Raw genomic sequence first — 17,306 nt, forward strand, 5'->3', positions numbered from 1 at the left:
TATACACTTACTTTTAAACATCAAATAAAAACTTACTACACTATATAAAGTTTCTCTGTGTCTCTGGTGGAGTTTATCCCTACATCTCCAGCCTTATCCTGAGGGATCATTAGAATGGAGGGATGCAAGCGCAGGAATCAATCTGGTTTTCCAAAAAACGCATTTTGACCTTCTGTAAAAAAGGGGTCAAACACCTCTGGCGAGTTGCCATCTACCTCATGAGCACCTGTGGTCAAGCCTAGAAGCACTTTCTTGATTTTGGTGTTGGGTATTGTCACATTGGACTGTTTTGCACCCTCTATTTTTTTGATACGCGATGTGTAAATTATTCATTACCTAATCATTAAATGTATAATTGCACAAGAACCATGTAGGTTTGATTATGATGCCACATTGTGAGCACCAACACCTTTACTTATTGCTTTTTTCTGATTAGACGGTAGATGTCCAAAGCCGGTAGAGTGTTTGCCATATTGGGATAAGAAATAGGATACAACCATATTCCTTGGGGAGATGGTAAGGAGTGTGTTTGGACAAGTTCCCAATAATGACTGGCCAGTATATTGGCAGCATATTTGGGTGTGAGAAAAACACACTCTAAGAAAAACAGTCCAGGTGTAGAGAAGAGAAAGACTGGCTTCATCCAAACTCCTTCCCGGCCATGCCCCCGGCAAGTTTTGTCCAGTCCACAGGGCTTTGTCATAGGTTATATCTATGACTAAGTCACATGGGTGATATGAAACGCATTGGGGGCATGGCCTAGGATTCGTTGGGCTGAAGCCACTCTTACTCTTCTATACACTTGGGCTGTTTTTCTTGAAGTGTGGCGTTTCATCCTTTTTCCTTTAAGTGTTTACAATAAGCCAGGATGAGCTCTTTTAGCGCTGGAACCCAGAAACAATGTGAATCACCGGATTATGACATGATGACAGCTTGGAGTGCCACTCAGTTTGTTTGGTTCATGGTCACAACATATTTGAGGTACGTTTTAATAGTGCTGATAGTGCTATAGTACCTATGGATGCTGCAAAGACTGTATTCATCCGTGACCAAAGTTTAAGAAGCACTGAAGTAAGAGAGACAGCGGACCTGCACCTGATAAAAATATGGTGCACCCCTACATGCAATCTACTGAGGCTCATTGGTGGGTAAATACCAATCCACCATGTTTAGGAACCCCTCAGCGCTTCCAATATCTTGCTTCATAGGTCTAAACAAAAGCAGGTGAACAATGGGACAATTTATATTAAGGGACATGCTGGACAGTAGATAGCTGAGGGTGGTCAGATCATGCACATCCATTGCTCTTATAGTGTCCGTGGGCTGCTTAAAGTAACCCTATATTTTTAGCAAGCTTTAAATCAAGCCCGTGCTGATCTCTGTAGAGGAGGTATTGTGCAGCAATTCATCCTCAGGCTTCACAGCAGGAGCACTGAAGTAATTATCCCTCAGCAGTTGAGCTTTCCTCTCCCAGAGCACCTTCTCTTTGTTTGCAATATAGATCAGAGGATTAATCAGTGACAGGATGGTTAATTGTTTTTATCATGTTTGTGGATTTAGTAAAGCAGAGTGACATGCCACGAGTGCCTAGGATTTTCCTTTTCTGGACCGAAAAATCGGAACATGTATGTAATATGTAACTGTCTATTAACTGTTCTGTGCACATAAAAAGCTCAGCATAGCATAGGACAGGCTATGATGTAATCCACCTGGCTGCGCTATGTAACGAGTATATGTAAACCTCAGGAATGCTCCTTTATATGCATTATATCTGTATGTTTACTGGTTTGTCTGGAGTTCAGCTTCAGGCCTCCTGCACATGGATGCCCGAGTAAATTTGCCATATTTCCTCTGCTCAGAAAGCCCAGGTGCTGCTTACAGCCACTCATAGCCACGAATGGCTGTGTGCGGCTGAGCTGCAGGATATGCCAGTGCTTGTCTAGACATGAATATTATGCCAGTGCTTGCCTAAACATGAATTTACGTATGGGTATATGCAAAAAGAATAGAACAATTTTCTATTTATCGCATGCACCTGTATACTGGTGTCAATTTATACCCCAGTACAGCAATGCACTGACATTCAAGTCTACAGATAGCTGTACACAGTACCTGGGCTTTCCAGGCAGGAGAAATACACTGGATTTCATATTGCATTGGCTCAGGCGCCCATATTCAAAGTGTTTCAATAGGAAAGCTTAGGCTGCGACTATGGTTACCTAGCTTATTCCAAATACCCTAATTTCACATTCAGCATCTCTCTTCACCTGAAGACCAAACAACCATAGACAATGACAACAAAGGACTCACCTCTGACAGAAATGTCTGGGCTGACTTCTGTGCTCCCACGTGTAGAAGGTATTCATATACATACAGCGCTAATCTGCAAGACAGACAAAATCATTTGTTACCCATGTGCTGAAGTACATGGAATTATTACATTTCAAATAAAAAATAAAAAAACATTCAAATAAGAATGCAATTAGTTCTCCACACCAAACGTGTTAAACCCAGCTGACCCCAGGATGGCAGCCAGATTACTTTGTACATGGAAACGGAGCAAATATTACCCACATTACAAGTGTTCTGAATATTTACACAACTCCCTCAGTGGATTAGCGGAACATTTCCATACTGACATAATTTGACCACCAACATTCCAGAATCAAATCCAGAAGCCAAAATGTTCCTTTTCTGGATACGGTTATAAGCTTGGTAGTTGTATGAGGTAAGATTTTGTCAAGGGGGTCGTTCTAAATAGAATGCAATATTTCATGTTATGCAACCAAGTCAGTTGGCATGACAGGAATGATTTGGGAGCATGTTGGAAGCAGTTTTTTGTTTTTTTAGCATTACGTTGATGAATTTGCGTAAAAATGTCATACATAGAATAATTTAGACTCCCCCACATTCTATTGGCTGAGTTACCTGTTATTTATGAGTCTTTCTGAAACGGATGCTCTACAGATCATCATAATTCCAAAGTAATGTGTATGACACTGAGAATTACACCGCTTTAACACTGGGGCGTTTTTCAGGAGCTTTAGCGTTAAAAAAAAGCGCCTGAAAGAAGCTGCATTTGCAATCCCAATGTGAAAGCCCGAGTGCTTTCACACTAAAGCGCCTGAAAAACGATCCAGTGTGAAAGGGGTTTTAGCGGTAAAAAAAACGCCTGAAAGAAGCCTCATCTGCGATCCCAATGTGCTTTCACACTGAGGTGCTGCGCTGGCAGGGTGTCAAAAAAAAGTCCTGCAGGCAACTTCCTTGCAGCGCTTTAGGAGCGTTGAATACACCGCTCTCCTAAATCGCCCCTTGCCATTGAGGCGTTTTTTTTTTTTTTTAAACGCCAAAGCGCCTGAAAAACGCCCCAGTGTGAAAGGGGCGTTTTCGGGCGCTGCCAGTGTGAAAGGGCTCTAAAAGCACACAGGCTTTCACATTGGGATTGCAGATGAGGCTTCTTTCAGGCCCTTTTTTTAACGCCAAAGTGCCTGAAAAATGCCTCAGTGTGAAAGGGGGTCTTAGACTGACAGAAAATGAATCGTGTCATTGACGGAAATGGACAGTAGATCAATCCACTATCCGAACATATTCCACCTATCTATAAACAGGTTACATTAAAGTGCATGTAAACCCAAAAAGATATTTTTCCCTGACTATTTGCAGTGCACTCTTCTTTTCTTTGAAGGATATTACAGTAAATACTCACTGGGCCAGATTCAGGTAGCTTTGCGGTTTTCTTACGGAGGCGCAGCGTACCGTTTTGCCGCTGCGCCTCCGTAAATTACCTGCGCTATGCTTGATTCACGGAGCAGTAGCTCCGTAATTTGCGTGAGCGCTCCGGAAAACTGCCCGGCGTAAGCGCGCGTAATTTAAATGATCCCATAGGGGGCGTGGATCATTTAAATTAGGTGCGTTCCCGCGCCGAGCTTAGTGCGCATGCTCCGTCGGGAAACTTTCCCGACGTGCATTGCGGCAAATGACATCGCAAGGACGTCATTTGCTTCAAAGTGAACGTAAATGGCGTCCATCGCCATTCACTTACGCAAACGACGTTAAATTTTAAATTCGCGACGCGGGAAAGACGGGTATACGTAGCATTGGCTGCCCCTGCTAATAGCAGGAGCAGCCTTACGCGGAACCCGATGAACGGAAACGACGTAAACTGCGTACGTAGGGCTCGCGTAGGGTTGTGAATCGGCGTTAGTATGCAATTTGCATACTATACGCTGACCACTACGGGAACGCCCCCTAGCGGCCATCGTAAGAATGCAGCCTACGATACGACGGCATAAGGAGCCTTATGCCAGTCATATCTTAGGCTGCAGTCGGCGTATCGAGGTTCCTGAATCAGGAGCATTCGAGATGCCGGCGCAAGTAAGCAATTGCGCTGCGTAACTATGGTTACGCAGACGCAATTGCTACCTGAATCTACCCCAGTGTTCCTGCCAGTTACCAGCACTTCCTTACTGATAGTGGCAACACTCTGCAAGCCAATCCTCAGTCTTTTGCGTTGCCACCCCGTCTGCATATGCTCCTGGGTTCTCCCTAGGGAAGAAGTGACATGGCTTTCTCTTTTCCCCTTAGTTGGAACTGCCCTGCATGGAGTTGAGGAGCGTCTTGTGGGCTGGTGTTGGCTGCGTAATGGACAGCAGTAAGTCTCACTGCCAGATACAGAACCAAAGTAAGCAGGGAGTGTGGTTTGTGAGATGTATGGATATATTGAGATATACAGAATAGAATAATATATATATATACACATACACACACACATATACATATACATATACACACACACACATATATATATTTATTTATTTATATTTGTGTCTATGTGACCGCATAAGCACAGCATTCTGTGAGGCTCCAGGGAAAACGCTGCAGTAACGTCTGTAGTACACGTCACTTACAAACTAGACAGTGCAGGGTGGAGGGAACAGAAGAATGAATGATCACGTGACCTCCGTAAAGAAGAATTATAATTACTGAAATGCTACAATATATGGACCAGTCTGTCTATGTATTTAGTCACTTCACCTATGGCTAAACTGGTGAAAAGGGGTTTACATACACTTCAACTTCTTCCTACTTGGCAGGTGAGGACAATTATTTTCAATGGAAGGTACCCGTGGAAGGAACTCTCTCCCCCCACTACCCCAAAAATAACTTTTCTTTGCAATGTTACATCTTTTTAAATTGGTTAAAAACAGTGGTGAAAATCTGTGAAAAACTGCAAAAGCGAGATACCAGAATCTCCAACAGCTTTATAAATTGCCAACTCTACGAAGACAGGTAGGTTTTAGAAATATTGCCCAATATGGTTAAAAGCCAACATAGTGAGGTTCATGGCACCAGATCCTACTTTTCGATCACCTGCATGGATCACTTTAAAATTCTATGCAACTCATGAACAAATCCTAGTGTGGGCAGAAACAGCACTTAACAAATCTGAGAACCATGCGCATTTTCCCCTTGACTGCCATAATACAAGAGAGGCACGGTAATAACACATTGCATATTCTCCCCCATTACAATCATAGATATGTATTTACATAATGAGTGCTACATTAGAAAGTAACATTTCTACACCAAAAACATTTCATCTTCAGCTTTCAAGTGTGTAGCCCATTATTCCTCTCTATATATTTGTTGTAGTGTATTATTAGTATTAGATGTAGAATAAATCGCATTTTATAAATTGTGGCCTTTTGCAATACTTCTGACACAACCATTTGGCAGGAACAGGCAAGTTATGTAATTATTCACGCCAATAATTCTGTCCATAAACCAGAGTTCGTTCAGTCACAGCGTAAAGTGAACCTATCAACAATGTAAAACTTTTAAAAGTCCTGCCTAAAGCCTTGTACACACGGTCGCACATCCGACAAACTTTCCCTTGGATTTTTGTCCGAAGTGATTTGTCCGGTTACACCCATAGCATACACACGATCGGACTTTTCTGAAAACCTTTCTAAAAATTTCCCAACATCACGTGTTTTTTCTGCTCTTTATCGCCACCCTTTGGTTAACTTCTGCTATTGTTGGTTGATTTTAAAGCGGAGCTCCACCCTAAAGCTCCACGGAAGATCGGAACCCTCCCCCCCTCCGTTGTCACATTTGACACCTTTCAGGGGGGAGGGGGGTGCAGATACCTGTCTAAAGACAAGTATTTGCACCCACTTCCGGCCACACAGTTTCGGGTTTACTGCGGGCAGAACGTCACCTCCCGTCCTCCCCCCGTTGTGCTCTGGGAACACTCGACTCCCAGAGCGCAGCGGGAGCCAATCAACTCGCGCATGCGCCGTAGGGAACCGGGTAGTGAAGCCGGAGCACTTCACTTCCTGGTTCCCTCACTGAGGATGGCGGGGGGAGCAGCAGAGTGACGAGCGATCGCTCGTCCTCTGCTGCGGACGGCGCTGGACTCCAGGACAGGTAAGTGTCCCAATATTAAAAGTCAGCAGCTGCAGTATTTGTAGCTGCTGGCTTTTAATATTTTTTTTTAGTGGCACATCCGCTTTAACATTGGTTCTGGGCATTCGTGTTTGTACTTCGGACAAAAGTCCGATGGCTTGCTGTACACACGGTCGGACTAGGCACCATCGGACTTTTGTTGTCGTAAAGTTTGTCTGTTTGCAGACCAGAACTTTTTGTCCGATGAAACCCGAAAAAGTTGGTCCGATGGAGCGTACACACGATCGGACAAATGTGAAAACTTGTTGATTTTGAAGTTTGTTGGCCGGAAGTCCGACCGTGTGTACGGGCCTTTAGAGTAGATGGCACAAGATGCTACTCGTTAGAAAAGCCCCTCTGATCCTATTATGATTTGTTAATAAAAGGATGAACTTTTCAGGAATAAAGCCCATAAAGTGCAGTTATAACCCATGAAAAAAATAATAATGAATTATAGAAAAAGTATTTCTGAAGCCAATTGTTTGTTATATACTTTGGACAGATTATAGAATGGTGAAGCCCCTGCCATTTGGCTTGCTGTGCCTTCACCTCCTGTACCACTGACACAACAGGAGGCCCCCTCTTGGACAGCTGGTACTGGAACAGAAGTCCCTAGAGATTTCCCCTCTATACCTGTTCTGTTAACAACTCAGAAGTTTGGATTTTCCCTCTTGGTCATCAAGACAAATAAAATAATTGAATCTCCCTTGTAGGGACACAGACAGCAGTAAAAGGCAAGGGTTCAAACTCTCTGCAACACAGGTGTCAAACACAAGGCCCACAGGCCGAATCCGGCCCTCCAGGCCATTTCTTCTGGCCCTTGCACCTCTCCTGCAGCTGCAGGAGAGCTCCAGCCCTCCTTTGGTCCTCCTCCAGACCCTTACTTTCTGCTTTGAAGCAATGCATTCAGCTTCTTCCAAGCAGCAGGTGCACCGTGATGTAAGGGAGAGTGGGGGACTCAACTTCTGATGGTGGGGTGGCTCTTGACATCTAATGTAAGGGGAGGGGATGTGCTGGACGTCTAATCTTACCGGCCGTTTTGAGGGCAATCATAATGCTGATGTGGCCCACCATGAAATTGAGTTTGACACCCCTGCTCTACAACATCCAAAAGAAAAAAGAAAAATGTTTTTCCTTCTTTAGATACACTTTTATCTATGGAAAGGATATTTAAAATTAAAATTTGGGATTTAAAAAAATAAACTTACAAGCTCACCTAGGTGGATACAGCATCGATCTGATTCTGCATCTGTCCCCCGCCGCCTCCAAGACTGCCAATCACTTACACTTAGTTCTTAGGTCTTCATTAAGCAGAGAGCTGGTGACCAATCAGTCAATGGCTCTCTGCTCTGCCCCTCCAGTGCTCACTGGAGCATGGGGCTGGAGCGGCTCATTTGGGCTTTCAGTTACACACTAAGAGGCTGAGCTGGATGACAGTCAGGCATCTGGGTGGATCCTGACATTAAAGTCAGGATACCTTTAGAATCTAGACCAACTGAGTGATGTTAGTCGACAGCACACTTTAGCCCACTGTCAGCTAAAAAACGGGTCGCAGGAATGCAGTGCAGCCCTGTGAACCACTGCGTTGGCCCTTCTCCTTTAAATAACAATTTTTTAAAATGATTGTTAAATTGTACCCCCCAAAAATTATAAAACCAGTATGTGGCTGTAAAACTGAATCTCATCTTAATTTTCTAGATGAAGGTTGCTTTATGACAAAGGCTGAATCGAGTTGAATAAATTTGAATGGGGTCACATTAGGTCTGCTTAGGTCCACAGCTATTTAAAGGAGATCTCTAAAGGAGATGTCTAAAAGACACGTATAGCCCCAATGTCACCCCCACTTCCTCATCAATTATTCATGTCGCACATTAAAAAGAGAAGTAAAAGATTCCCCCCCCCCCCAATCATACTTACCTAGGTGGATGCAGTATCGGTCCCCCGATGCCTCTGCACTGAGAACTGAGCAATCGACCATTGCGGATCGCTCGGTTTTCAGAGCTCCGTGAGCAGAGAGCTGTAGATGGGCAGTCACAGCTCTCTGCTCTTCTCCCTCCTCGCTCAGTGGAGCGCAGAGCTGTGGAGGGAGTGGAGCGGCAGTCTTAGGCTCTCAGCGCCTTTCTGAGAGCCTGAGACGGCCATCAGTCCAGGCACCTGGCGGATCCAGACTCCGTGGTCGCGAGGACGCGGTGCCTGGACTGAAATCAGTGACATCAGTGACAGAGAGCGGACTTCAGCCGCTAAAAATGGGTCACAGGAGTGCAAAACTATTTGCACTCCTGTGATTCATAGGAGAAGTCCAGCTCAGGCTGGACTTCTCCTTTAAAGCAGAGGTCCACCGAAAAAAAAAAATATTAAAAGCCAGCAGCTACAAATACTGCAGCTGCTGACTTTTAATATTAGGACACTTACTTGTCCAGGGCGCCCGCGATGTCAACAGCCGAAGCTGATCTGTCCCTCGGTTCTCGGCTTTCCCTGCCACCATCCTCGGTAAGGGAATCAGGAAGTGAAGCCTTGCAGCTTCACTTCCTGGTTCCGTACTGCGCATGCGCAAGTCTCGGTGCGCGCCCTCACTGGTCAGGACAGAGTAGGCACAGGAAGTGGCGTAGGTCACCGTGATCACTGCGGTGGTCTATGCCAGGAAGTGGGAGCAAATACCTGTATTACACAGGTATCTGCTCCCTCCTCCCCCCTAAGAGGGTGCCAAATGTGACACCGGGGGGGGGGGGGGGGGGCGATTCCAAAAAGTGGAAGTTTCATTTTTGGGTGGAACTCCACTTTAAAGCAACGAAAAAAATACCGAAAATAAGGTAAAAACTCATGATCAAGTGACCAATCTTTCTATTTCCCCCTCTTAAGGCCCATACATACGATGATAATATCAGACAAATGATCGTTCCTTTTCTTTTGTTGCATGCTAGTCTCATATCGAAAATGAAGTGGTTAATCAACTTCCGGAAATTCTTGGAAGACAGAACACAACTTTGGAAGTGATGTAATGTGTTGTATGGAAAAGTATTATTTCATTTCCGAGTATGCCTAGCCTCGTTCCTCTGATTTTTTACAGATTTTTTTGTACGGATTAAAAACAAAAAATTGTATGATTTGGTATCGTATGAGAAAACTCTTTAGCCCTGTACATACGATCGGTTTGTCTGATGAAAACGGACCGATGGACTGTTTTCATCGGACGAACTGATGGTGTGTGGGCCCCCCCCCCCCCCATCGAAAAAAAAAAAATGGTGTGTAGGCAAGACTGATGAAAGTCAGCTTCATCGGATATCCGATCGGATTAGATTGCATCAGATATCCGATCATGTGTACAGGGCTTTTGTGTTTGTCCACTCGGATAAGTTTGGATAAACTGTCGTGACCAGCTTTTGAAAGCCGTGTACCAACGATCAGATTATCGTACGATCGTTTAGAAAGCGGAATTTTCAGATTGTGTGTACGCGGCTTAATGTAGCCTCAGTTTTACATGGCTTTGCAAAATCCCATCATTACCAACATTTTACTCCTCCTGTCTTAAGGGGATTGTAAAGGTAAATGTTTTTTCACCTTAATGCATCCTATGCATTAAGGTGAAAAAACAACCGACGGTACTGGCCCCCCCGAACCCCCGTTTTACTTACCCAACCCCTCGAAAGTCCCGCGCGCATCCATGTGATCCTCTTCGGTTCCCAGCCTGGCCGTTGATTGGCTAGGCTGGACGGATTGGGAGCAGCGCAGCCATTCGCTGGCGCTGCTGTCAATCACAGCGGATGACGCAGAGCGCCGGGGGGTGGGGCCGAGTGATACAGTCGGCAGCTATGCCCGCCGCTGTATCACGGGAGCGCGCTCGCAAAAGCTTTCCACCATGCGAGCTGAGACAGTCGCGGGACCCCAGAAGACAGGATCGGGGCCACTCTGTGCAAAACGAACTGCACAGTGGAGGCAAGTATAACATGTTTGTTATTAAAAAAAAAAAAAAAAAAAAAAAAAAAAAAACACTTTGCCTTTAGTGTTCCTTTAAATTCCTTACCCCAAATTGCCACACGAGGAGGAATGTACTAACAATATTATTTTATTGGCTCAAGCCAATTACACAGATCTGGCTTTGGGTACATTTACCACACTGACTGCATGGCATACATATTTTCCCAGACGTTTTAATCTACAAAATTGACCATATTGTGGCAAATGGTCATCATCCAAACCAATATTCCTGGTCTTGCGTAGGATACAAATAAAAAGGATGGACAGAAAATTGCTGGCTATGGCATCAGATCGAACATCAGGATGACAGTTCGGCGTCAACGTCCTTCAAACACCTTCCATTCATACACACAAATATCTCTTACAACATGCTTGTTAAACCGCAACTAATCTGAGGACCTGAAACCACCCTACATAGAGCAGCATTAAAAATGTATGGGGAAAGACTGCTGATACAGCAGCAATAAGCAGAGCCAGAGGGAATGGGAAATAAAAACACATAAAATATAGCAGCATTAGCAATATGCGTCCCCAGAAGGATGCTTGACTAATCTGTGCAGAATGCCAAAAACATTTATCGTAGCTAGTTGTACAACATCACTAGCTTTTATTTCAGAATTTTCTGTTTAAATTACACTATGTAGTTCTACAATTTCACTTGTAACAAGTTTATAGACCAGGGGTAAATAAGAACCACAGAACTGCAATCCTGTCCAATGTAAGAGGAACGTTACCTGAGGAGTTCCAACCATTTTACCTGCATGACGAAAAGGCAAAACACCAGAGATTTATGAAAAGTCATGGTCAATAAAGACTTATCAATCTGTAAGTTTTGGCAAGTCCGTCACCTGGGCAATCGTCTGGTGTCAGAGAACAGAGCAACCCCGCACCCCCCACCCCCCCCCCCCCCCATAGAAAGCCGCTTGCTCTGGGGGCAGACGTGCAAACTCACTTCCAACCTGGGCTATGTGCGTCTATAGACAGCCAGTGCCAAGTCATTTTTTAACTTCTAATTTCTAAAGGTTCAAACATGTCATACTTGCCTCCTCTGTGCAGTTGGTTTTGCACAGAGTGACCCCGATCCTCCTCTTCTGGGGTCCCTCAGTGGCACTCCTGGCTACTCCTTTTCTCAAGTGCTCCATTGGAGAGCCGCTCTCCATCGGGTCACTCATGTGGGCGCACTCCAGTGTCCTGCTGCTGCATCTATTGACACAGACAGCACCCGCGTCATTAGATTTCATTCTGGAAACCAGATACGCTTAAATTAGGCTAAGATACGAGCGGCGTAAGCCTCTTACACTGTCGTATCTTAGGGTGCAATTTTCCCGCTGGCCGCTAGGTGGCGCTTCCGTTGAGTTCGGCGTACAATATGTAAATGACAAGATAAGCAAATTCACTAACGTACGTGTGCCCGGCGCATTTTTTTTACGTTGTTTACGTATGGCTTTTTCCGGCGTAAAGTTATTCCAACAAATAGCTGGCCTAGCCAATGTTAAGTATGGACGTTGTTCCCGTGTCGAAATTTGAAAATTTTACGTTGTTTGCGTAAGTCGTCCGTGAATGGGGCTGGACGTAATTTACGTTCACGTCGAAACCAATACGTCCTTGCGGCGTACTTTGGAGCAATGCACACTGGGATATGTACACGGACGGCGCATGCGCCGTTCGTAAAAAAACCGTCAATCACGTCGGGTCACCAAACATTAACATAAAACACGCCCCCATCCTCATTTGAATTAGGCGCGCTTACGCCGGCCCCATTTACGCTACACCGCCGTAAGTTAGGAGGCAAGTGCTTTGTGAATACAGTACTTGCCTCTCTGACTTGAGGCGGCGTAGTGTAAATACGATACACTACGCCGCCTTAAAGATACGCGCCCCTACCTGAATCTAGCTATAAATATTTCCTCCCCCATGTGCCTCTTCCCCCAATTTCTCTGTCAAGGTCTATGACAGCTCTCAACCTGTCCTAGAATGCCGGGTGCTAGATGTTATCCTGGATTCTAAGATCTCTTTTCGGAGCCACATTCAAAAAATGTCCAAGGCTTGCTGCCTCAACCTCTGCAACATCTCCAATATACGCCCCTTCCTAACCAACGACACCACTAAGCTTCTGATTCACTCCCTGGTTATCTCTCGCCTGGACTACTTCAACTCCCTCCTCATTGGATTAACCTTTACGTAGGCAATCCTCCTTTCAGTCCATCATGAATACTGCTGCCAGACTTATCCACCTTACCAACCGCTTAGTGTCTGCCACCCCTCTCTGCCAATCCCAGCCAATGCAATAAATTCAAATATACTTACAACTTACAAAGCCATCCACAGCTCTGCCCCCAGCTACATCACAAACCTAGTGTCAAAATACTAGCCAAACTCTCTTCGTTCCTCCCAAAACTTCCAGCTCCCTTGTCACATCCTCCAATGCTCACCCTCAGGACTTTTCCAGAGCCTCTTCCATCCTATGGAACTCCCTACCCCAATCTGTCAGATCTCCTATCTCCTATCCTATGTACTTTTAATTTTCTCCATCAGCTCAGTTATTACCTTTTGTATCACTTGACCCTCCCTCTTAGATTGTAAGTTCTTACGAGCAGGCTCCTGTAATAAATTGTATTTTAACTGCACTGTCTGCCTCATGTTGTAAAGTGCTGCGCAAACTGTTGGCACTATATAAATCCTGTAGTATAATAATAATAATAATAATAATAATAATAATAATAATAAATACACCCCTAGGAGTTTGGGTAAGGGATCAGTGATTGGGAATAATAATAATAATAATAATAATAATAATAATAATAATAATAATAATATTATTATTATATACACCCCTAGGAGTTTGGGTAAGGGATCAGTGATTGGGAATAATAATAATAATAATAATAATAATAATAATAATAATAATAATAATAATATTATTATTATATACACCCCTAGGAGTTTGGGTAGGGGATCAGTGATTGGGATTACTTTAGGAACACTAAACTTTTGTTTGTTTTTGTTCTTACTAATTTGCAGGTATACTTAAAGGGGAGGTTCATCCTAAAAACGACTTTCTAGTATTACATTGGCCCCCCACATTACAATACAATTATGCCTATTATGTTTTTTTCTATGCTGTACATACCTTGGTACAGCTAATTCACCCGTGGCTTCCGAGTTGCGAGTCCCGCGGGAGTGGGCGTTCCTAACATGCCGGTGATTGACGTGATGACCAAAAACGAGCTCCACCCCGTCGCGTAAGCTGCGTCACGATTGCCGAAAGGAGCCGAACGGCGGTGCGCAGTATAGCGCCGACTTGCCGTTCGGCGCCTTTCGCCAATCGTGACGCAGCTTACGCGACAGGGGGGAGCTCGTTTTTTGTCATCACGTCAATCACCAGCATGTTAGGAACGCCCACTCCCGCGGGACTCGCAACCCGGAAGCCACGGGTGAATTAGCTGTACCACGGTATGTACAGCATACAAAAAAACATAGGAAAAAAGGTTGTTGCGCTAAAAATAATAAATCTAAACAATAATTTGAAAAATATACAGTTATGAAGCCAATATCTAGATTTGATGTGATATTAAAAAAGAAAATAGTTGCAGTCCCAATACATCCACCGAAATAAAGTTCATATAGGAGTGGCAGTGTTGAAAAACAAGTATAGAAAAAACACCTGGAACCAGTAAAAAATTGGGAGGCTTACCAGATGGCAAGCAGTATGTGCTTGCGACTGCAAACCCCAGTCAGGGCCTTTAAAGTAGTCCTCACAGGGGAAGATGGAAAAGGGAGAGGATTCTTGAAGTCTCCACCGGAAGCCAGATTAATGAGCCATATCATAGGAAAAATATTGCAATGGTGAAGTACGTTTGATCAGCACACATGTAGAAAAAAAGTGACTTTTAGTACCACCATCACCAGCACCCTATATATAGGAGGCTTACCAGAACGAATAAGAACAACAGCAAGTGGCTAAAACCCTAGCCTGGGCCTTTGATTCCTGGGCTGTGATGATAGTCCTACGTGTTCTCCGTATTCAGTGAGTACATAAAGGGAGTGATAGAGCCCACATAGTGAAGTAAGTTCAAATAATGCGTTTAATAATAAAAAGGTTGCACTTACAGAGTAAATGGGAATAAAAACAGAGAGAAGCCGGCCGGCTCGGAACAAACGCCCGTCCACTCTACACAACACGTCCTGCGTCAGCACGCTACCTTCCCGACGCGCGTTTCGTCATAAAATGACGTCATCTGGGGCACGGGCGACGTGCTGACACATCGCAATAAATACAAAACCAACAGAGCCAAACCTCGATCTGATTCTATGGGCTGATTGACCGCTCATGGTGGCTGCATTGGGACAAAAACGAAGTTTTTAAAAAACGAATAACATAGGCCCTCTACTGGTTGAATACAGTAAAACAACCAGAGCCTGCATTAAGTTTAAACTATACTTGTATATTAACAAGCCATCTTGTGGACAAAAATGGGTATGTCAACACAAGGTTCTAAAAATTGTAAATGAAAAATATCAAAAGAAGGAAAACGTTATTCTAGAAGAGGATCGTTTGGCCTTTCCAAATTGCTGGGTTTCATCTGATATGATTAGTGAAAGAATATATATACATATTCTAAGGTAAAAAGGAAATATCAAAAAATATATATACAAAAACTATGTGTTTTTATTAGACATAGTGGTAATTATGTGAAAAGCTAGATTCAGAGCATAAATATTTAAAATGCAAACAAAATCTAGGGTAAGTGAAGAATAACAATACCAAATTAAGAATGAATAGGTAAAAATTATTGAGTAGAAAAAATGTGAGAAATATAAATGATTTTGAATATGATATGCTTATACAATTAGGAAGCATAAATATAGTGAAAAAATATATAAAAAAAAATAAAAATAAAAACGTAATAATTTGATCATAAGTGAATATGAATAATAGTGATACTATAAAAAATTATTAATATAAAATAAATAAAATTAATAAAATTTGTGAAAAATAAGGAATATAAGACTCCAAGAAAAACAAAATAAGATTAAAATTAAAAAAGGGGGAGGCCCATTAATGACCAGCTTAAATTATGTCTAAAACCGTGTATCTGATTAAAAATGTATATATAGACCCAGTTAGAGGCCAGTATAAGGGTCCACCCATAATTCAGATCGAGTTCACAGAAATATGATGGACCATACAATAAACATAAAGGAAATATTAAGAATTATCGATAAACGCGTTGACATCAACCTCAATATTGAGACCATATGGGGTGTAGCTTTTAATTTTATGTACCCATAGCATTTCTGATCTGGAGATGCTCCTCACAAGTGGGCTACCACGCCAATGGGGACTGTATCTATCGATCCCCAAAAAAATGGTCTTTGAGGGATCCCTATTATGTGCTAAGCGGTAGTGCTTAGATACTGAGTGGTTCAAAAAACCTGCTAAAATGTTTGTAATGTGCTCATTGAGTCTTACTGATAACGCTCTTTTGGTTCTACCCACATATTGGAGCCCGCAAGGGCATTGCAACAGGTAGACCACCCCCTCAGTCGCACATGTGATGAAGGGTTTAATAGTGTGTTGTTCGCCTGTGACCGTAGAAGTAAAATTATGCGTTCTTCTATGCATACAGCCACTAAGCGAACACACCCGACACTTCCTGCACTGGTAAAAACCAGTGAAGGAATTGAGGAAGGTGGTTTTGATAGTAGGAGGTTCAAGAACATTGGGAGCCAATTTATGTCTCAAGGCCGAACCACCCTTGAATATCACCTGAGGGTTGTCAGGCAGAATAGGGCCTAGTATTGGGTCATTCTTAAGAATGTGCCAGTGTTTTTTGAGCAGCTTTTTCACGCTAAAATGCTGGGTGGAAAAGGTGGTGATAAAAGGGACTATAGGTAGTCTGCTGGTATCACGTGGTTTGATCTCAAGTAACTGAGCTCTATTAACAGTCTTGACTTCCTCAAGTGTAGATCTCAAAGAGTTCAGACTGTACCCTTTTTCCAAAAATCTCTTGGTTAAAATAGCTGATTGTTCCAAGAAGTCGGTCTCGTTAGAACAATTACGTTTAATACGCAAAAATTGACTTTTTGGCACCGACTTCAGCCAAGAGTTATGGTGGCAGCTGTCAGTGGGGATGTAGGAATTCCTATCCGTCCCTTTGAAATAGGTACTTGTACAAAAAACCCCTGCCTGGACTGAAATTGTGAGGTCCAGGAAGTTAATACTAGATTGGCTAGACTCAAAGTTAAGGTGAATACCCCTAGTATTGATGTTAAGAAATGTCATAAAGGATTGGAGTTCATCAAGGGGACCATCCCATAGGAGGAGGATGTCGTCAATGTACCTGGCCCACAACTTAAGTTGGGGAGGTTGGCAAACATAGACGACATCCTCCTCCCACATGGCCATAAACAAATTGGCCAAACTAGGGGCATATTTTGCCCCCATCGCCACCCCTCTATCTTGCCGGTAGAATTGGTTTTGAAACCAGAAATAATTCCTGGTCGCAGCAAAGTGTAAGAGTTCAAGTATGAAAACAATTTGCTCATCAAAGAGGCCAGAATCACGTCTAAGATAGTATTCAACTGCCGACAGACCTAAATCATGGGGGATCACTGTGTACAGCGACGTTACGTCGGCAGTAACTAGCCACATATTTTCAGTGGGTGTGAGGCCAGATAATAACGTAATAACGTGCCGGGAATCCTTTAAATGGGACGGCATCTTCAAAACCAACGGTTGTAGAAAAAAGTCAATGTACCTGCCCACCCGGGATGTGAGGGAATCTATCCCACTCACAATAGGACGTCCCGGGGGGCAGGTGAGGTTTTTATGGATTTTCGGTAAATAATATATGACTGGTGTTCTTGGAGCCTTTGGGATA

The 17,306-nt window shown here is 43.5% G+C and overlaps 1 protein-coding gene across 2 annotated transcripts in view; it reads right to left on the bottom strand.

Moving 5' to 3' along the window:
• The window catches only part of SSBP2 (single stranded DNA binding protein 2), a 313,296-nt gene that overhangs the window by 218,589 nt on the left and 77,401 nt on the right, over positions 1–17,306 (bottom strand). For both annotated transcript variants that reach the window (XM_040341647.1, XM_040341649.1), the window contains exon 2: positions 2,311–2,383. In XM_040341647.1, coding sequence (XP_040197581.1) covers positions 2,311–2,383 — 73 coding nt within the window. The remainder of the gene's footprint in view (positions 1–2,310; positions 2,384–17,306) is intronic.

This window comes from Rana temporaria, chromosome 1 (assembly GCF_905171775.1).
Source record: "Rana temporaria chromosome 1, aRanTem1.1, whole genome shotgun sequence".
NCBI lineage: Eukaryota > Metazoa > Chordata > Amphibia > Anura > Ranidae > Rana > Rana temporaria.